The 22,810-nt window shown below is 38.9% G+C and overlaps 1 protein-coding gene across 7 annotated transcripts in view; it reads right to left on the bottom strand.

Moving 5' to 3' along the window:
* The window catches only part of EPRS1 (glutamyl-prolyl-tRNA synthetase 1), a 39,140-nt gene extending 17,766 nt beyond the window's left edge, over positions 1–21,374 (bottom strand). For 3 of the 7 annotated variants that reach the window (XM_042051568.1, XM_042051571.1, XM_042051570.1), the window contains exons 1-16: positions 21,241–21,374; positions 18,870–18,954; positions 14,275–14,374; positions 12,293–12,449; positions 11,031–11,170; positions 10,278–10,378; positions 8,894–9,020; positions 8,164–8,356; positions 7,614–7,785; positions 6,869–7,102; positions 5,642–5,726; positions 5,246–5,305; positions 4,935–4,955; positions 2,752–2,862; positions 1,099–1,235; positions 189–396 (exon numbers count right to left, since the gene is read on the bottom strand). In XM_042051568.1, the coding sequence (XP_041907502.1) occupies positions 189–396; positions 1,099–1,235; positions 2,752–2,862; positions 4,935–4,955; positions 5,246–5,305; positions 5,642–5,726; positions 6,869–7,102; positions 7,614–7,785; positions 8,164–8,356; positions 8,894–9,020; positions 10,278–10,378; positions 11,031–11,170; positions 12,293–12,449; positions 14,275–14,374; positions 18,870–18,954; positions 21,241–21,286 (1,977 nt within the window). In that variant the 5' untranslated portion in view covers positions 21,287–21,374. The remainder of the gene's footprint in view (positions 1–188; positions 397–1,098; positions 1,236–2,751; positions 2,863–4,934; positions 4,956–5,245; positions 5,306–5,641; positions 5,727–6,868; positions 7,103–7,613; positions 7,786–8,163; positions 8,357–8,893; positions 9,021–10,277; positions 10,379–11,030; positions 11,171–12,292; positions 12,450–14,274; positions 14,375–18,869; positions 18,955–21,240) is intronic. The other 4 variants (XM_042051573.1, XM_042051569.1, XM_042051572.1 and 1 more) reach the window with 4 other exon arrangements.
* Positions 21,375–22,810: the final 1,436 nt, after the last annotated feature.

Below are 22,810 nucleotides of genomic sequence, written 5' to 3'. Positions count from 1 at the left end.
ATTTTGAAATTATGGCAGGTTACATGGAAACATGGAAACCAGACCCACCAGCATGATTTACTTGTTTGACAAAAAACCAATAAAATTTTAAAAAGAGTAACTAGAAACAGTGAATGTTAAAACAGACAAACAAACAAACAATCATACAAAAGTTTCATGGAATTAAAGGGGACAAAAAGATAACTCACCTTGCTGTTTCGGTTGATATACTGCTTGAAGTCTTCATCTTTACCTAGAACTGGCTTAGTGATCAGATGCTCATAACTAACACAGACAGTTGGGATGAGGGGTGCACGTGGAGTTTCTGCCAACCAAGTGATCTTGGTAGTTTTTTTGAAGTCCTTATTATCTAAGTTCAACTTGGCATTGATGGACACAATTTTTCCACTTGAATTTCTACAGGAAAACAGAAATTTCAAGAGTATAGCCTAAATGATCAGTTCTGATTCAATACTACAAAAAAAAGTGTTCAGAGTTCATTTTTGAAGTGTGAATCATAGAAAATGAAAGAGTGCATTCACTCCTGTTGAAGTTCTCCTTTAATTTTGTTTTCTTAAATATCAGTGTAGAGTAAAAAGCATGGGAAAAGAATCTTTACATATTTATGTTCTCTATGAGCTCACCCCATTCTGCCACTGTCTCAACACAACCATTTCAAAGATACTATGATGACATTAATGTTCTTCTTCCCCACATCAACAGTTGTGCAACTGAAACTGACAGGTTTAGCTTCTCAGTATGCAAAAGCAGTATTTGTTATGGGCTGAAAGTTGTTAAAATTCCAGGTGATTTTTTTCTGTCTGAAAAAGCTGTTTCACAGTGGCAATATTACCATAGAATCATGGAGAGCACTAGATGAGTAAGACATGCAGTATTAGGACTGACTAATGATTTCAAACCTGAATCTACAGTAAAATACACTCGATGCTAAAATGCAGTTTTGTGGCATATTTCAAAGTAGATTTATACATATAGAATCACAGGATGGACATACATGGCCAACCACTAATACTTTACTGTTATAAGCTTCTTATTAAAAGAAAAATGGACAAAAAGCTGAAAAGAAAATTTAATTTCATCTGCCAGTAAACAGGTTACCTGTTTAATTTGGTGATGATGATATTGCCCCAATTTATGAATGTAACCACCTCTCCCTCCGCCAGGGTCTCTGCATCTGCGCCCTCGATCAGGACTCTGGAGCTGTACCACACAGGCTTCAACCCAACATCAGCATTCTGTGAATAATGGTTTACATTTCAGAGACAACTGATGAAGACAGAAGATGGACAATAACAGTAATGCAAAACTACAATATTCTTCCACAACTCCCTCTACTTTCTTGTTCACAGGTGTTGCATGTGTTCCCCCTGACAGTACACTCCAAAAATCCACTGGTAGCACATCCCGTTTCCTTAAGGTCCTTACATCTTTAAGATCTCTCAGGTAAACCCAAAGTTCTACTCAAGTTTCCATTTTGCTAGGCAAATTCCCTCCAAAACTAATTTCATAATCTCATTTTTGCTTTTTCATGCAGTTAATATGGGAATATATACAGAGGTTCTTCTAGCTGCATAGATTTGTAAATACAGAAACCAGCACTACATCACTTAAAAAATACTCAGCTTTAAAGTATCTCAACAACTGAGATAAACTTTTATTTTTTAAAAAGGCTGACAGCTGTCAGTTCAGACCTTTTCAGCTGGTCAGGAGTAGGCAATTTGTTTCTTCTGGTCAGTATTTATTTCATTCTATATTGGAGGCAGCATTTATTGGTACTATCAATGTTTTAACATGCTGGCTTGTATCTGACCAAACTTCAGAATTTTTGAGCCTTGAAGAGTCACAACTCTCACTTGCATCTGCTCAAAACCTGCTTCCTTGTTAGCAGCCATGGGGAAGAGGGGAAACCCAATGTCCACCTCTCAGTTACAAGAAACAGCTACAGGAACACCCAGAGCAACAAAACCAAAACAGAGAAATGAAGCAAAGCCTCAACAATATTCACTTATTTCTCAGTGTAAGTGTATACAGGTATAACTAAGGGATGCTTGCAGCGAAGTTTAAGCACAGTTTTAGACATCAGACTCAAAGGAAAGGATCTTTGTTAATTGTAGCACCTAGAGAGTTGTATCAGTAACACACTCCCCTTTTAAGGGATATTACTCTGTTTACTAGATACTAAAAGTATCAAATTGGCAAGTTCTTAGCTTTTGATAAGAACTATTTGCTATACAAATTTTAAAGTCATATTAAAAAATCCAGAGATTGACAGAATCAACAAGTTAATATATTACTTTTCCACTTAAGTCTAATTTTGTAAACCATTTAAAAATCACCTCACTGTTAATGGATAAAGAGTGTCGACTGTATTATACCCATAAAGCTTGCATAAAATTTAATATTTAACTTCTCTGTGAACATTAGCATCAAACAATAAAAAAACCAACCTGAGCAGCACTTCAGGCTTGTAATGCCTCACCTCTTCTGAAAACTCCAGAGAGGCCTTCCAGGGCACCTTTTATATGCACTCTATATACTTACAGAAACAGATCCCTCTTAAAAGAACAGACATGTTTAGTAGTTGCACAGTTTTTGACAATTCTGAGGCAAAAAAAAAGTACCCCTTGGATAGATCTCATGCTATCTGAGCAAGTTAAAAGCAGGACTCTCCTTCCTGACTGTTTCAAGCCAAGGTACTTTCCAACCTTACTGAGCTGCACTACAAGAATATTAAGAGAGTAAAGCAAGAACCTTTGGATGTTTAGCCACTTCTTTCATCTCCTCTTGAGCTTCAGGAATATTTACTGGGACCACTGCATCTTTCAGTAAAGCAGTGTACCGAGGTGCTACTGGGTCTATAACCTACAGAAAACAAATGAGGTGGATCATGAATAGATGCCACTGACAAAGAAATAAGATGCTGTACAAAAAAAATAGCCACGAAAAAAAAAAGGAATATTAACTGGTATTCTTTATGTTACTGCATTTTTTCAAAGTTTGCTTTAACATCACTTTCACCCAAAGCTACAGAATAGTGAGAAAACTACGAGTGGTAATACTTTACAATTTCCAATCTTTACTAAAATACTCTGAATAAAAGCTGGATTGGGTACTACTGACACCAGAAGTAACCAAAATTATGACCCAATGCCTCACAGGGAAGACACAAAAATGTACTCTGATATAGTTTTACTGTGCACATAGGCTATTACATCTGAACCACTTTCTCTTAACTAAATTTAAAGCATTTATTTAGAAGTGGAGTTTGTTCTTTTTCCAGCAGCACAAGACCTGATCCCATACTCATTCTCCAAGCCAGTACTCCAGCAGAATCAGTGACAGAACTGGCTGTAGAGGAGGCACCAATTAAGTCTGCAATTTTACTACAGACACATTAGATACTATAATAAGGCAACACCATAATATTGACTTCATTAATATTCTACAACATGAGTTTGACAAGAAAAAAGTACCACTAGGATGTCTTCCTGTATTTTTATTGCCCCTTATCAAACTTAGCTGCTGTAGTTTTTCACAGAGTTTTTCATACCTGAAATACTGGTTTGTCAAATTGTTCAAAGGCACTTAAATACATAATTCAAGTAAAGCAGTCATCTAAGGGCAAAAGGAATATCAGAGATCTACCATTTTAACTGGAAACTAACACATAGGAAAACACCTGCTTTTATTAATATAAAGTGGTTTTTCCTCTCCTTGGTTTATTCCTGCCCAGTGAAAAGCTACACAGTTACATATTTTTCTATATTTTGGAGAAAAGTATTTCACTTCTAATTACTTGACATTAGCTGATAAAGTGATATGATGATACACTTTTAAGAAGACACACTTTTTAAAGTTAGTAGTCACTCAAGTCAGACTCCTAAATGTTTGACATACACTTTGAAAAAGGACTTGTGTATGTATCTCAAAATGTAAGGGTATCATATAATTTAGTATCTTAATTTTGATAATTACATGACTAGATTTTACAGTGTTATTACGAGGTTCTTTTTTTTTTATTCATTAAATGTCACAATCCCTCCTCAGGTGACAGGTGCTAAAAATTACAGGATCACCTATAAAATATGAGTTCTCACACTGATGAGCTCAGAACTACCTGTGAGCAGCCAAATGGTTTTGCTCATATTGCAGATAGTTTACAATCTGCACAGACACATGTAAATAAAATTGGCTAATAAATAAGGTGCTGTACAAGGAGCTGAGTCAGAGGTCTAAGAAACTCAGTTTAAAAGTCAGTTTAAAAAAAATGAGCCTTGACAGTCCATTTTAGATTTTTCCCCTCAAACCAGTTGTTAGTCATAAATATATGCAGCAACAGAAAGAACCAATTCATAAACCTATGTGTATGTAGCAAATCAAATGCAAAAAAAAGAAGAAATACAAGACACATGCCAGACAAGCAAAAACTATTTAAATGAACAGATCTGGGTACTATCTAAGCAAAACCAAGCAGGAATCCCAATGCGAAATAACAGGTGTTTCCACAATCACACAAAATATGCAATCCTCATGAAAACAAATCGCCTTATTATAGTGTCCAAGCATCTGCTGCCAAAAAGCGACTCATCATGTCAAGATGCAATATTCCTGATTTGCCATTCAGTCAGAAACTCCAGCAGTGCTGGCTTGATCTCCACAGGCAGAGTACGCAGCACATTCATCCTTTTGCCACAGAAAGGATCGTGGCCAACGTGAACCAAATCGGAGCAGATTTGTGTTTATGTTGACAAATCAGCCAAACCAGAGGTGGGCAGCCTTTGAAAACTAGGAATAATGCATTTTCAGTGGGTTTGTAGAGCTCCTGTTATACAAGCAAGTGTGACTGTGCTATGAAGCTGCAAAATGATAGCTTATGCTATGTATGCTTACAGCACTGTAAGCTATATGCTAAGGTAAAAAGCATTAAGTAATACCTTCTTACAGATAGCTCGCAGCTTGAAAGCAGAAAAATGAAATGCAGTTTTCAGATCAGATTTACAGCAAATACCATTATCTTTTCCCATACTACTAAGTAAGACAAGTAAGTACTGGTATAGGAGAATCAATAGGATTGGTGCTTCTTCAGGTTAGAAGGGGGGGACATTCCATTTTCCTGAGTGTGCCAAATGATGCAGCATACTGCAACTGCTACTTGTTGTGATAAGCACTCCAATGAATGCTGGATTCTCTACATATCCTAGAAAGAGGATATCAGGAGTAGCATCAAATCCAAGTAAACACATACCTTTTTGTTAAAGGACCAAATTTTATCCCACTCCATATTCACGACAGATCGAGAGGAGCCCTGGAAAAAAAAAAACAAACCCAAACCAACACTACATTAATATAAATATTCTAGCTCTTAGACTAATTTAAAACAAAGTTCTTTAAACTGAAAACCTCTATGGTTTGCTTTCATCAAAAACAGTTTTTGAACTTGCAAAATAAACCCTTCTCAAGTAAGAACCCTGCAAGCTCATTTTGCGAAGAGCTACTCACAGGTGCTAACATTGTTGAAGCAATACATGTCAAAGTAGTAAAACTTCAAAAGAAACTTCCCAGTGACAAGGACACTAACTGAAGCTTCACAAGAACTTGACCTTATCAAGGGAGATTCAAAGAATCAGAAGAGAACACCCACCTGAGCAGCAATAAACTGTTTGAGCCCTTCAACTGTCATGCCTCTTCTCAGGACACCCCGCACAGTGGGAAATCTTGGGTCATCCCTAGTGGAAAAAGGTATTTCATCAGTGTCACATCCCAAATTCTCTAAATTCTACACTGATCAAAACTTTATTAATACTGCCACACATGAAAGGCACAGATTCAGTGTATTTTACTTAAGTGAACTCACAGCTAGGTGGGAACACCTAACTGAAAAGACTGAGCTCTTATCCATACAAAACATATGGAGGTCTTCCCCCTCACCTCAGGAAGGGAAGCCACCTCTCAGTGAAGTGGCCATTTTCCTGTATCTGTGCAATCTTAGGTCTGTCAAAAATGAGCAAGGAAACGTTATTTCCTTATCCAATATTTCCTTTCCAATGGCACCTGAAAACTGTTACTTGAAACAACAAAGCTTGATTCTTTCTCATTCAAGAGAAACCAGAAACAGATGAGTGACCGTGACAATGCTCTCTCTTGATGAAATAAGTGATAGAATTCTATGATTTTTTTTCTCTGATGGAAAAAACAAAAAGGCCTAATCTGCAATGTAACATTTGAGTTGGTGGGAATGTGAATCAAACCTTGCTGAAGACCTAACAGGGAGGCTTAGGGAAGGAAAGGTCTTCATAAGACCAGCTACACCTCATGGGAAAGAAAAAAGGGCAGGGGGAGGAAAGGATAAATTTGGCTCTAGCAAAGTGGCTCCATGCATGAAGTAGGAATCTAAGCTTCCAACTCAATTGACAACTAGGCAACTAGTCCACCAATCACTGTTTGTAGAAATTGAACTAATCTGAAAAAATTAACAGCAGGAAGGAGGGGGAGGGCAGGTGGGAGAGAAGTTGGTGGATTTGACTAGATGAACAGAAGTACTTCAATCCAGGCCCTCTTCTGGCATTGCTTAGGAATGACTCCAATGACAACATCCAATGACTCAAGAGTGGACAATGTGTAAGTGGCACCCACAGCAAAAGCCAGAGTCCAAAAATAACTGCCTCATGTTTATTACAGACATTAATATGTATGTACATAGCCACTGTAGAGAAGGAAACAGACATGTTATACGTGCAGAAGCCACTGTAATTAATCTATATTCTTAAATATTGTTTAAATATTCATTTATACTGTCCCAAAGTGAAAATGAATGTGCCAGCCATGAGGATCTTAGGAAACACTGCTGAGCTACAGCCATGGAACATACCATCCATCCACAAGGCCTTCGTTGACAAACCATGTGAGCTTTCTCTTGGAGAGCACAGTGTTGTTGAGGTTCAGCCTGCTATACTCCCATATATATGGTTTCCTTATGCCCAGAGCCTCAATAATCCAGTAGAATTGTTCATCTCTGTCATGGTATTCAGTTGTTCTCAGTGCATGTGTGACACCTTCAATACTATCAACAATGGGGCAGGCGAAGTCGTACGTGGGATAAACCCTGACAAAAAGATCTTTAATTAGCAGGGCAGAACAAAACTTTCCTCCCACATAAACATTTAAACTCAGCACAATTTATATTCATATATTATAAATATTTATAACCTATGATCCTGAAAACTTTCAGATCAAGACTAAAATAACACATACACAACAAATTATCCAGAAAAAGATCCAGGGGGCAAAACATTTTTAAGACAAAGAAAGCCTTCAAGAAATTAACTGACCACAGCCTTAATATTCAAGCCTAAAAAAACAACCCTACACTGCTAGTGTTTTTTTCAAACACATGTAAGGACCAAAACTGAAATAATATTCACTGCTGACCATGATGGCCAACTCACAGGTTTTAAAAGTCACTTGCCCAAGTTTCAGAAAGTCAGGAGACTCATCACATATTCTGGTTGAAAAATGCCAGCAGGTTCCAAGTATCAAAAGAAGTTTACTAAGGAATGGTAAATGCCCTCAAAAGAGCAAAAGTTACAGGCCACACAAGAAGAAAGTGGACATACTTGTAAGTACTTCCAGTCCGAGGGTGAGGCTGGTTTTTACAACGATAAAGAGTTGGATCCCTCATACATCCATTATTACTACTCATATCTATTTTTGCTCGTAGACAGCAAGTTTGTCCGTATTCTGTTCCCTTTTTCATTTCTTCCCACATTTGTAGATTCTTATTAACACCTAAGAACAACAAAAATAAACCATTTTCTAAGGTATTATGAAGATGATACAGAACCAAGTTTTATTACTGCAGTAACAAAAATCAGTGTCACCCCCCTCTTTAGACACTGGAATTTATTTTCACACATTTTACATCTTGAATTTTTTAAGTGGTAATGAATGGTGATGAATTCATACATACACAAGTTTACTGCATGCTCTAAATGTATACTTAATCCATCCAGCCTTGTAGAACAAAGCACTAAACACTTCCAAGTCCTTGTAAGGACCTTGAAGATACACAATTCAGTAATCTCACTCATATTTGTTAATAAAAATCAAGTTTTGATGCCAAATCAAAAAGGTAAGAAAGCAAGACTGAAGCTTAAAATATCTTACAGTTATTTCTGTGTTTAGATTCCACTCTTTGCTCACGCTCTGCTTTCATTTGTTCTGCAGGAGTGTCATCCACATATGCCTTCCCTTCTTGAATAAGCTTCTCAGCATATTTCATTATTGTTTCAAAGTGATCTGAGGTATATGTAAATTGATCCGGTTTGATGTGCAGCATGGCAACGTCTTCGAGAATAACCTGCAAAGCGTGAAATCGTACACTGTAACACTCAGGAAAGGTAGCTTTCTTAAAACTTTATCCTCTTCATGTCAGATGTGGTGTTTTTAATGCTCCATTGTCCAGGAAGGATAAGCCAAAATAATAAGCATGAAAGAAGAGAGAGGCATGCACTTCTCATTCATTCACAGCCTATAATCACACGAGGTCAGACTTAACTTCAAGAAGGAAGTAGGACGAGAAAAGGAGATGAAAGCAGAAACAAATTACTTGTTAAGGACAAGTTTTGTGCAATGAAAACAACACTGCATTGCAAGAATTGCCTATCTACCTACTGTAAAATAAATATTGGACAAAGGGAAGAAACCAGCTACCAATAAAAGGGCTTTAAGCTTTTTAAGGTAAAGTTGACAGAAATTCCTTCAAATCATAAAACTTAAGTGTAACACTAATATTGTAAAAACCTAGTGCAAAAAAAGTGGGCATTAGCAGATCTCTATGTCAGTTCCCCTTGAATTAGCTACACAGCAATTGGATTTCTCTGCTCTCTTATCATACCTTTTCAAAGTCTTCTTTCTCTTTTTCTGGATTTGTGTCATCAAATCTCATAATAAGTTTTCCTTTAAAGTTAACTTGGTAGTGCTGATTTAGCAGGGCAGCTTTGGCATGACCAATATGCAGATATCTAAAAAGGAAAAAAAAAAAAAATCTATACACCAGAACTACTTCAGCTAGACTTCTTTATTTCTGAGGGAAAGAGAAAGGATGGAAAGCAATACCTAAGTGTAACAAACAAACCAACCTAGGATATTGGTTGAAACACTATACATTTATGAAAGTAGATTATGGTTCTTCTTTCATAAATTTAGTAGTTAACTGCTAAAAATATCTAAATCTGTAAATTAGAGTGTCGTTATGGATATAAAGAGTGGACTGCATTTATCTCCACTTTTACAGACTAACTTAAACCAACTGTTGATGATACCCAGTAGCAGCTACCAGATAATCTGAACCTCCCACATTCACAAGAGTGGAATTTGGTGGTTGCTGTGTATTTTTCAACATAAGCTATAAAGCTATTGACATTTTAAACTAAATATAAATCCCCAAATCCACAAAATGAAAATCTCTTACAAAAAGAGAATAACATGTTCCTGAAGAACAGTGTTTTAAAACACCAGGATTAAGACACTGAAAACTACTAAAGTAAGTTGAGAATGTTATACACATACATGTACACAATACATAATTTACAATATTTTAGAAACAGTTTATACTGGACTAATAGAGCAAGAAACACAACTACAAAAGTCATGTGATGATGAACAGCCAGTTTAATGAACAAATGCGATCATGGAAATTTTATAGGTCATCAGGCAATTCCAAAAAGAAACAGAAAATTAAAAGCTGGCTGAAAATTGAATTTATTATACTGGCTCATCACATCTCCTCTGTGTGGTCTTTAAGGAGTTTGTGCTTTGGTATTCCATACAGTCTGGGCCCCCGAGCCTCCATTATACATCTGGTGTCAAGCTTCCCCCAGGAAGGCTATCCCATACATCTTTCCTTTCCCAAATCTAAGCTTCCTTGGAAAGCACTGAGTCCCTTGACCCATTTCATAAGGACTGCATGTCCACATCATAGCTCCTGGCAGGGCACACACATCCGTCATCGATGCAAATGCCATCCTCCTGCTTCTCCTAATCCCACTGCTGAGCAGCACCACATCACCTCACAACCAACCTCCCTATTCCAAGGCCACGGAACAGTGCAGTGGAGTATAGAGGAGAAGTGAATCAACAGCTCTAGTGAAGACAAAGCTTTAACACTCATTTGGTTTAGCAGCCTTGTCTGATAAGCTGATTAACATCTTCACCAAAGCACTTTTTTTTTTAAAGACAAAACACAAATAGAACCTTCTCAAAGTATTCATGTTTCTTACCCACTTGCTTCAGGAGGAAACCTTACAATGACCTTTCCCATCTCTGCACCAGGAAGTTCAACAAACTTCCCAACATCCGCTTTCTTTTCTTTTTCTGTTGCCTTGAAAAAAGACATAATTACAGTTTGTATTAGCTGTAAAATCAGATATAAAACTGTAGATAATACCTTCTGTATCAAATTCTCCTTTCAAACCTACAAGCTGCCACATTGGACCCCAAACTCATCTCTTCACAACTTTCACATTACTCAAGGCACTCCAAAACAAGATTAATTCTAGAGTTTTAAGTTATTTTGTCTTCAAATCTGGTCCAGGACTGAGAAGTCCCACCAACTTGTCTAATTTATTTTCCATAGGAGAAAACAATTGCTAGTTAAGGTTTTATATCTTAGTGTTCTTAACTGAATGTGATTAACAAATTCAGTCAACTGAAGAGTGCAACCTTTACAGCTCCATCAGAATCTCAAACTCTTTCTAGAAAAAGCAAACAATGTATCTAAAGAGCAATGCTGATTAAAAGAAGAGGTGCCATATTTCCACGATTCCACTTAAGCGCTGGACTACACAACTCATGCCTTTCTAAATTTGAAAGCGACAGCTTTATCTGTAAACAAGAGTTTAAAAGTTTAGTTCACTGTACGACTGCTTGCTTTTAATTTTTAATTCTCTAACTAAAAAAAAAAAAAAAAAATATCTTGCAGTGTATTCACAGGAATAAAGCTGCTCTCTCCAGAGGATCTGAGTAAATCTTACCATTTTAACCTTTGGTGCACCAGCAGCCCACTTGGCTCCTACTGACTGGAAAGCACGTTGTACCTCAAGGAAGTTGTACCATCGCTTTGCATGCACAGGAGCTTTGTTTTGCTCTAATCGCTCTTGCCACGTGCTATTATCTGTTAGAAAACAAATTATTTTTCAAGTTTTTAAATTATAAAAATAAAATTACTTTTATCAACAGCAGCTTTTTAAGACTAAAAAAAGATTTTGATTTTAAAAATCTACTTACTCTCTCTTCTCTACTTGTGTCACAGGGACACAAGTCATTCAAAATCAAATTAAAGAAACAAATTCCCTTCAAACCCAAAACATACTGCATTCCTTCTTGGATTCATCACGGCAGAAGGTGAGGGGGAACAGTCAACACACATTTTTCTTTGTATCATCCACCTCAAAATTAGTAGCAACTTCATTTCAAGACAGAAATATAGGATATCCTTTTATTGTGTGTACATTTGATGTTTTCTAAGCTCTATCATAAGTGAAACATGTGCCAATACCACCCTTTATTTCTGCAGGGCTGTATTCCCACAATCTAATTTCCAAGGAACACAACTTCACTAGAAGGATTCTGATGGGGAAAAGGAGGGAAAAAACAGGACACTCCCTTCAGATTTCTCTCAAGAGCAGCAACTTTGAAAAAATACCAAAAGCTGCTAGCTTTTAATCTTAATTATGCACCTTAGTTTCAAGTGGAATCTGGTTATACTGAATGGCAGATTGTCATCTACTACCTTTAGATACAGAGCTAAGAGAAAATAAAAACCAAATCCATAAAAAAATATCATCAAAGCTTCTTTAACCTCTGAAGGGTATTTCGCAGAGTAACATGTACCTCTTTTAATAATTCAAAGTAAACACCAAAGAAATTTCCTCTGCCAAGATAATGTCATGGAAAGGTCTGTGCATATAATTTTACATTGCACATTTTTGCATTGAGGCAACAGGCAATAAAAGATGCTATTACAATTATTAACACAAGAAGTTAGAAAAAATTCCACCTAGGTATTACATCTCATAAATTTCCAAATGTAACAACAATTTAAAAATAAGATCTAGGGTTTCCTAAGCTATACGATTGCCATCACTAGTGATGCACTGGACACAGAAGTGTGCATGACAGTACATAGTCTGTCATACACCTAAGAATCACCACTAGCATCCACAAAAAAGAAAAATTGGGGATTTCTGTTGTATACTGATTGCAAGCCAATGAAACAGAGAACATAAACCAGTACCTTTTAGGACAGCCCAGACACACACATCTGCGAGACTCAGAGAGTTTCCCACCAAGTAGGTCCTTAGAGACAGACAGTGGTTGAGTTCTTGGACGGCTGAAGGGAACTGGCTGGCAGTGGATAACTTTGTTGCACTGAACTCCAGCCAATGGTCAATCTTGTTTGAAGGGACAAAAGACAGTTAAAGTTACTGAAGGAATGAGAATTAAGTTTGTTAAATAACTGAATAATACACAGTCGATCTAATAGCTGAACAGAAAACATTAACAGGAACATTAGCATTAAATATATCAGATCATAATATACGTTGAAAGACTACTTAAAATAAATTACACTGAAAAATTCACCCAGAACTATACCAAATGACAAAATTTAATTTCTTCCTTCAGCATGAATTCAACTGCTGAAAACACCAGCTGCACTGAAGTTATTCTCATCAGCAGAATAATAAGCAGTTCTTAGGTACTCACTTATGACACAGAGCATATAATAATACCATTATCCCTTAACTATTTAGATACCATATTTGTGACCTATTTGATCTTCCTGGTGCTGCTGCTGGTTAAGTATACCATTTTCCCTTCAGTCCCTATCTTCTCTTCCTCATGTCCTTTTAGATTTGAAGAAATCAAACCCCACCCCTTCACAAGTCCTACTCCCCTCTCTGCAGAAGTTTTTTTTCATCTATCTTTGTACATAAACGTACAAAAAACTATGAAGAATTAGGCTGGTTAATAATGTAGCCCTGTCTATAAACTGAACCCCTCAACTCTGCAAGAGACTCAGTGTCTCTTCTACTCCTCTGGTCCTATTTCATGTGTAAGTGTTCTGCAAACTGCAACGGGAATCCTTCCAACGTTCAAGCCAACGTGGCAGTCACAGATGTAATTACAACCACCACAGAATTCAGTTCAGTCATTTGCAGTTACACGCCAAAATATGTGCACCACAAATGCAGCTGTCACCGTACTTCTCCAAGTACAGTATTATTTTTGAAAGAGGCAGAAGTGAAAAGAAGTATTGTATCAGAAATACCAGCCCCAAAAGTGTGTTTGCTGAGGTCTGGTCTTAACTTAAAAACAAGGGATTTGGACAGAAATTTTAAATAGCCACAAGGTAACTTACAACTTTTTTAATGCCTCACAGGCAAAATACTAAGACAACACTTCCCTTGAGACCAGCTATGGGGGCTGAAGAGTGATTACTACTGGCTTCAAGTAAAAAAGACCTGAAGACTTGTAGAAAAGACTTGAATCAAGTCCTTCCATCCCTCCCCAAATTTCAGAGGAAAGTAATTTCAATTTGTCTGCTAGTTTCAGTTATCAACTTAAAATTCAGCATATGATTGATTATTCTGAGCTAGACCTAGGAGGAAACTGGGGTCAAGGTTTTGTCTATCATATAGAGCAAAAACTGCTACAGGATTACAATGCCACACAGTGTTCCTTGGTGTTACACTGAAATGTTACAAGGTAGCAACTGGTGGCAACAGAGCTGAGGAAAGTGAGAAGGGAAAATCCCATGTATCACCTTCCAACCTGAATTATTTTATATTAGTGAGCTGTCAGCTTAGGAGCTGCTAATGCAGGGGTGGGAAAGGGCAATCCTTCCAAAGCTCAGACTTCTCAGTCTACTTTATACAAAGGAGGAAGCGTAGCAAAACAAAACCCTCAGCATCCCACATAGCTGGAACCTCAGTCTAACAGTAAAACGCAGAACAACAGACACAAGGTCAAAAAAAACCCCAATCCCAAAACACACCCCTGCCCCCTGCAAACATTGAACAGGCAAAAAGAGAAAAAAAGGAAAAGAAAAAAACAAAACCAAGAGAGAAGAGCATGATTCAAGGCCACGACGGAGGGGGTTTTGAGCAACCTGGTCTAGCGGAAAGTGTCCCTACCCACAGGAGGTGGTTGGAAATAAATGGTCTTTAAGGTCCCTTCCAACCCAAACCATGTTATGATTCTGTGATTCCTTCTCACCTCAGTGTGTTCCAAAAGATTCGAGCCATACAACCCAGCAGAGGCAGCAACTCGAGCCAGGTACCGAGCTATTGAATTCACATCGGTAAATGAAACTTGCCTAAAAACAGAAAGAGGCAAGACAAACGTAGGTTAAATTACTACATCCAGTCAGTTCAACTTTAATTGCACACACATAGCTGAAACATGTGCAAAGCAAACACAAAATAACTTCCCTGTAAACCAACAGGTACCAGGTCACCAGAGTAAAAAAAAATAATAAATAAACCTAGCACAAGAATAAATAAGTCCTTGCTTTTCTACCACCAGATGGAATAATAAGCTTCTAAATATGAAAGAATTTTTTTTAGGCTGAAAATAAGAAAATAAGATTCTGATTATTCTTTCAAATACTAAAACTTTCTCCACATCTGACAGAATTCGTAAGTATAACCTGAGCTACAGATTTTCCAGATTATAAGGAGCTAATCAATATTTGTTTTCTCTTCATAAAAGAAGGATGACTTTGAAGAGGATTCCTAGTGAATCAACAGAAGAATTGAGAGGTCTTCATCATGGTTTTAAGGGCTAGTATCAGGGGAAAAAACCCTGTCCTTTTATTACTCACTTTACTTAATTCACACTTCACAGAGACCATCCCCTGGTGAAGAAACTCACCTGCCTGTATTTGTTTTTTTACCCAATCTCCTCCAGATAAAAGGAGGAGACAACTAATTTGAATTTGTTGTCCCCATTCCACTTACGAAAGTTTTCAATAGATCTGCAGAAGAAAGGCTCTCCAAAGGGCATATTCCTCTCTTTGTTTTCATGTCCCTTTTCCACATTATATACAGGATCAAAAAAAGCTGCATACTGTCAGAAATCTAGCTTCCAATTAGTCTAAGATAAACCAATATTTACTAAACAGCTTTGGAAGAAAGATGCATCACAAGCATCAATTCTCCAGATTATACTCATCTCTACTCTACAGTTCCACATAGATGCAGACTGCAAAAATAGAGCTCCAATTGCTTCTAAATCAAGCATTGACATCAACAAAAGGAGTCCCTATAAGTGGTCTTTAATGGACTGAATGCTACACTCCAACTTGTCCAGCCAAGGTTCCACTTCTGTTCTGTCATTGTCCTCTATTTCCTTTTGTACCTACTGTGTCCTTTATAAAATTAAAAGAATTCTGATAGCCCTCAAGCCTTGCAAAGATCAACAAAAGCTTTGAAAATTATACAGAAGACTTCTTGATATATTAACAATTAGAATGTGTCCCATTTTTAGTAGAAATGGATCAGACAGTCTCATTAGGATAATTGCAGTAAAACCTAATGAATATAGTTCAGTGGGAGGGGCTTTTTGTTTGCTTGTTTTTAATTTTGCCTGGTTTCCAAGCATCTAGGATCCAGTAAATATATATAAGAGCCATAAAATATAACTAAAACCAAAAGTCACAGTAGGGTGTTTAAATTACACAAAGTGTATCCTATTCTAATTTCACACCATCAGATTTTAATGAAGCTTTTTTCAAACTGAGAAAAATGAAACACTTCCAATACATTTTCATTTGAAAAGCCTGTGAAATGCACTTTCATTATTTCACTAGTTCACACCAAAACAAATACCCCTTGATTACTCAAGCAAAACTGAATACATGTATGAAAAGGGAAAATGCTACTCTGAGTAAAATCTTATTTATGCTTTAAAAGTTGTTATTTTCTTCAGGAAAAACAAAATACTTCCACCCAAACAGCACTAATTGACCTCTTTGGGAAAGTTATAAAAGGCTCTTTGCAGCCAGTGCCTGCTAACTCCAGGGATAAGTAAGGAAAAATGAACAGAGCCAATGCAATGTTACAGGCAAAGAGCAGCTCTTGAGAGTGACATGAAATGCCACATAATTACACCAGGGCAAAAATTCAAGAAGTACAAGACAAGATGGGGAAAAGGAACAAAAAACCCCAGCAAACACAAAACAAAAAACCCAAATAAACAAACAAAACTAAAACAAACACAACAAAACAAAACACAAATTATTTCCAATCATAATAAATCATTATTGAATTGTCTTGCAAAAAGCTTTCCAGAATGGTTGGATTCACCTGCCTCAGAGGAATAAGTACTCTGAAATGTGCATGTGCTCACCACACAAAACACAAAAGTTCTACTGCAGTTTGTTACCTGAAAGACAGAGGCATACCAAAACTCTCCATAAAGCCATCAGCACTCAGCAGAGTGGTTTGCTTAGGATCTATTACTACACAAAGTTTTGAAGCCAAGGCTTCAAAAACAACCTTTAAAATAAAATTTATCATCTCAAATTAGTGATAAACCTTTCAGGTAGCTAGCTGACAGCTAAGTTTCAGCTAGTTAGCTGAAAATTTTGTCACCAGATTTTAACTGAGCTTCAAAACAGAACCTAGAAGAATCACAAATAAAATGTTCTTTCTTGTTCAAGTGAAGTCATTAGAACTAATGGATTCCTGAAAAAAAAAAAATCAAAACCTGAAACATCCCAAGTGCTTTTCACATCATGCCAAAACAAGATGCTTCAGCAGAACTGATGCCATGAAATCCATTTACCAAAAGCATTAGTTGAGATATGAGTTCAGCTGATGCTTCTCACATTGCAGATACACTTTTAACAGACTTTAAGGTAGAGAATCAATTTTTAAAATGATTGTACAACCAAGCTAGGGAAAATTAATGCAATATTGACATCTGGAATAACTTCTTGAACATAAGCCAATGCCAGGGATGAGAGGACACTAACACACAAAAATTTCCATCTGATAGAACCATGATTCTAGACATTATCCACATGGGGCCAAAGTGCAGAAGAAGAGCGTTTGCTTTACATTTCTGCAAGCTCCATTTTAGCCCAAGTGAGTGGTTTTGCAATGCAGTAGGAAGAAGGCACGGTAACACTAAATTATTCAACGAAATTAAATATTATTTTAAAGCCAAGTATATACATTTAAAATATTCCAAGATAATTTCCAAGTGTCACAGGAGTGTATTCATATATTTTGATATACACATCCATACACTGCCTAAACTGTCAAACAAAATCTAAACCTGACTAAGGCTACTTAAGGGGAAAACTTTCTCCTGCAACTAAAAAATATCCAATTAACTTTCTGTTATGCAAGCTGTGTCCCACACGTGCAAAACACACACTGAAGATTATTAAAGCTATACCAATTAAATCCCAATACAACCTGTCACATTTCTCTTGCGTTAATTCAAAACCACAAATTCAATGCCATCACCAGGCACAGAACACTAAAATTTTTAGACTAGAACCTGTTCTATTTAAGGCTATCCAGGCACAGCAAAAGACAACATTATATAAGAACTCCTATCTGAGTTCAGGTCTAACATTTTAAACAGAAAACAATATTTGCAACCAGTAAAACAACCATGACTGAAGACTGCGACTCTTTCTCTGCTTTGATTTTCTGCAAATATATGTACATAGTGACAAGTTCTTTACCTAAGCTTAGAAGACATGGAAATGCTCAGTTGGTGTTAATTTATGGGGAGCAAGTCAGTAACTCTGCAATACAAGATGAAATACGTTGCTTCTATAGCCATTCTAGAGACATGCAGGTATTCCAATCTATGATGCATTGGTGGCTTTAACAGCATCTTCTACTGAATTAGCTCACAAAACGAGAGTTTGCCAGCAAGTCCGTGAACAACAGATTTACCCCTGATCTTCTAAAAAACAATCAGTGTTCAAAAACTATAATCAGCAATTCCAAATTCATCATGGTGTTAGTATACTTTAAGTTACAACTGCTATGCTTATGTTTACAAATATGCTCCTTACTGTAGATACTAAATGCCAGAGTTTCCACTGATATGCCAGTCAGCAGGATATCTCCTCTTGATACATCCAAATGTCTTAACTGATATGGAATTTAAGATGACAGTGCAGCTTCCCAAAACTAACAGTGTTACTCCTGCATTTCTGATAGGCATTTGATCTTACTCAGATTGTAAAAAACATCTTCATGCCTCAAACTTGAAATTATTCATTCCAATGGCAGAGTATTTTTAAAAGGACAGACAATAGATTACTACAAAAATTCCCAATACTCTTTCTACAGTGTGCAGATGGATACACCAGATAGCACAGCACAGGTAATTAGCACTTTCCTGAGATAACATCGTGCCTTTGCTTATACACACACAGGAGGGAGCCTAAAATAATTTCACCTAAACATTTAAATTTCAGTCCACCACACACATACAAGTACAAGAAATCTTATACACCAAAACTGTCTAATATGAAATGGCCTTGCTGTTGCTAATCCATGGCACCACAAAAAGTCCTAAACAATAAAGTGACTGGTACAGCATAAGTGATTATACATAGGTACATGCAAATAAAAACAGAAGAGTTTTTCCCAAAAAGATCTAGTGGAGAATATATTGTAAATGTTTTGCCTGTGCTACAGAGACATCAGTAATGCAGTGATGAATAAAACTGTATTCTTTTTCTCTTCCTCCTACCTCAAAAGGTTACTGTCAGTGTTACAACCATGTGATTTTTAAAACTGCTGACCCAAAGGTAGAAGGAGAGATGCAAAGTCACTTACTCGGACACACAGAGGATGGTTTCCTTGCCTTCTTGCACTGAAATTTCAACATCATTCTTCACATGCTCCACCGTCAGCAGAGCTCCTTGAAAAAACAAGAGAAAAAGTTACTGAACTTCCTTCTGGGAGAGATACCTTTCACAGTTACAACCAACCAGTTACATCTCTTATCCAATAGCACCAGGTGACTGAACTGGCTCCTTCAAGTAAGAATGCCCAGGGAAACAAAAAAATCAGTGCTCAGTCTCATATGCAAGAGGCTTCTTCTTGGCAATCCTTACAGCTTCAAATTGATAATGTCCAGCACACAGTGATCTGCAGTGAGCTCAGCAAGTGTCAGCTGCAATACATTTGCTTCCAAAGGGTATGGCAAAAATTAGTCCTGTCCCCCAGTATATGAGGAGAATGTAATCAAAAAGCTCTTAATTACTGAGCAGTATTACTAATGTACTCCATCCCAGCCCTGACACATGCATCAAAGGAGATCAATTACTGAATATACCAGTACCTTCTGAACAAGGATGAGACTATTTTTAACCTGATTTAAAGTTTATTAAAAGATTAGCCATTCAAAACCAAGAAACTTGATCCATGTAAATGTGCAGGGAGCTTACACAGGGTTTTCAGAATAAGTAGTTCACCAGTGACAGTAAAAAATGGTCTCCAGCAAGAAAAGAATTGTTGAAGTTTTTAGGCTACACCACTGACTGGAAGACAGCTCTGCCCACATCCAAAGAGGCTTGATGCAAACCTGCTCTGATGTCGACACTCTACAGCAGACACAGCAGCCGAAACAAAGCACTGAGCTCACTTGGCTGTGTTTCTGCACTGGCTCTGCTCCAGAGCCAGCCTGCTGAGCACAAGCAGAGGAGCTGGTGTTCTTTTACTTTGCTCAGAAGCACGTACGAAGGCAGCAAGCTTTTGCATAGGCAAACCAGCCAAAGGACTGTACTCTAGGTCTGGAAAGGCACCTAACCTGTTACAGCCTCCACAGAATGCTGTGTACTTTATCTTCCCTAGAACAACGCTCCAGCTACCAAGGCAGATGATACTATAAGCTATTAATACACTGGCCTAAATACAAACCACTGGCGCTAGGTATCCCCTAGCTCTCACCTCTGCTCAGCTGAAAACCCTTCTTGTGGCATTAAGAGTAAGTCAAGGTTCTTCTTCTCATCCCTCAGCTATTCATCTGTGAAACTCGGGGTGACATCCCTTATGCAATGTTAGTAATACACGTAAGTATTTTAATAACATGCATGGAAATGCTTTGAAAATGACAAGTATTATGTGCACCAAGCTATGTAATTAACACTAATGACATTAAAAGCTACTATGCTTTTCCCACTGCACAGCAGAAATGATGAAGAGTATGAAGTAGGGATGAGTAGGATGAGTGTGCTTGTCTTCCTGATATAAATGTTTCATCTGTAATATGTAATATTTCTGACACAATCATGCAACCTCCTCAAATAAACCTCCAGTGCCACTCACCAGCTGTCAAAGAAAATAAGTCTCCAAACCCCAAAACCTGATGTTAATCACAACTCATATTGCATCATTTTCTTTTCTGGCAAATCAGTATAAACAAGTATCAGGAGAAATTTTATTTAAAACTCATATGTTTTTACACCTTGAATCAGTAATCATGCAAGTTGTATTCAATTCTGAAATACATTTGGGAATAACAGAGAAAAATGAATCAATAAACTATGATGAACAATAGGAAGCAAATTTATTTTGAATGGCTAGAACAAAATGGAGAAATTGTATGGAACACGTACAAAAGATTGTTTCCAGATGGGCGGAAGTGCAATGAAGGAGGTTCTCACATTTTTAAAGGCAAAATAACATCGAAGTGCAGTAAGCAACTGAGAAAGCAAGATTTCACAGCGCAACTTCGAGCCAGCTCCCCAGAGAGGAATTTTAGCAGCAAATTAGAACTGAAAATGAAAGACAGCAGCACACAAGCAGAGCTCACGAACAAGCAATGTGAACTAGGGCTGCCTCGAAAATCCAACCTCAACGTGCCAAGTCACCCGAGGCTGCACCCGTGCCCGAGCTCCTTCAGCCCGAGTTGTGCCCAGTGCCGGCCGCTTCGCCACGGCCCGAGCAGCTGCCCAGAGGGACCCGCTGGGGACCTGCGCCCCGCCAGGTGCCAGGGCCGCAGTGGGCACTCGGCCCCGGGAAGGTCGGGAGGAACGGGAAGGACGGGCACGGGCCCCGGTGCCGCCTCGCCCGGCCCCGCACGCGGGCACAGCCGGCGCCGCATGATGCAACACGGGCGGGCTGAGGGAGGGGGCAGAGCCCCGCCGGAGCCCCGGCAGAGCGGGATCGGGGCGGCGCGGGGCGAGGCCCGGCCCGCACTTACCGAGCGGGGGGCTGCCCGCGTCCACGGTGAGGCTCAACGCCGCCATTCCCGCCGCCAGCGCCGGAACCGAGGGAGGCAGCGGGGCGGGGCGCGCAGCGCTGCCAGCTCGGCAAGCGCCGGGGCGGCCCGGGCGGCCGGCAGGACCCGCCCTGGGGCGGGGGAAGCGTCCGTCACTTCCGCGGGAGAAGCCGTAGAGGCGGAGCCGGAGGTGAGGGTGCGTGCTGGCTGCTGCCACGACCCGGAGCCCGCCGGAGTGAGGCGGCGAGGCCGGAGCCGGCGGGAGGTGACGAGCGGGCAGCGCACGGGGCCCTCCCGGCCGCGCCGGTGAGGAAGCCGGGAAGCCGTCCGGGATGAGGCACGGGTGAGGGGTGAGGGCTGGCTGCCCTGCCCCTCAGCAAACCCGGCGCCGGTGCTTCCCTTCACACGGCTCCTCCGGCTGAGCCTTCCCGAGGGCTTGGCGGGCGCTCCTGCCAAAACTCTTAGCTGGATGTCTGGCACCAGCCGTGGAGATGCCTCCAGCCCCTTTACGATGTGTGATGATCCAAACAAATCGAGCAGCGAAACACACACCGAATCGTTTGAGTACGGTGGTTTCACTCCTCTGTTTTTTGTAGGATGTTACTTGTTAAACTCCTGACAAACGTGCAGATTTTGCAGTGGGTCAAATGAGTCCTACAATATCCCGAGTGGGAAGGGACCCGCAGGGATCATCGAGTCCAACTCCTGGCCCTGCACAGCGTGGTCCAAACGCTTTTGAGCTCTGGCAGGCTTGGCACTGTGACCACTTCACTGGAGAGCTTGTCTCAGTGCCCAGCCACCTTCTGGAGTCTTGGAATGAATTACAAAAATGCTGTGTCACCGGTTTTTCACGGGAGACTGGCTCAAATTCACTTTGTTGCAAGGACAATGCAGTGTCACTGTGAATTTTTTTTTCCTCCCATCTATTTTATAGCTGTTACTGTAGCACCTACTGCGCTAACAGAGACATTATCAAATGCTTGATTGGTGAACCAGTGCTTTTTGTGCAGTGGAGGTAGTGGTGTAGTCAGAGCATGACTGCACACTACGTGCTGGTTTTTATGCTTGATTCCTGCTGCTGGATTTAATCTCAACTTTCCTTACTATCCTCCTGTGTTAGCAGTTATACAGCTTCTGTAAGCATGGAAAGTATTTCCGTGTGTTTCCATACATGAGTATCTTTACATGCCATGCAGAAGCTGATACACGTTGTGTGTTCTACTCCCATTCAGGTAACTAAATGAGCAGACAGAACTTACAGCAGAATTAGAAAGAAGCTTATGCTGAAGGGATTCTCAAACCTATTGCAAGTTTCAGATGAAAATAAGGATATAGAGGCAATAGATGAGGATTACTAACAGCAGGTTCTGTACTTTGTATTTTAATGATTGCATGGAAAGAATTATTAGGGCAGGCTTTGTGTTGTCTGAGTTGTTCTACATTTTATCTTAAAATGTTTTGCAAATTCACATGCAGATTTTGATGGGAATGCTATGGCATACATATCAAAGAATCCTGTATAAGGTAAAGGTGAAAATTATGTATAACAAGC

This window comes from Corvus kubaryi, unplaced genomic scaffold (genome assembly GCF_017639235.1).
Source record: "Corvus kubaryi isolate FWS band 111438036 unplaced genomic scaffold, C.kubaryi_AGA036_p1.0 76, whole genome shotgun sequence".
In the NCBI taxonomy this organism is placed as follows: Eukaryota; Metazoa; Chordata; class Aves; order Passeriformes; family Corvidae; genus Corvus; species Corvus kubaryi.
The sequence above is the reverse complement of the archived record's forward strand: the minus strand, read 5'-3'. Positions and strand labels throughout refer to the sequence as shown.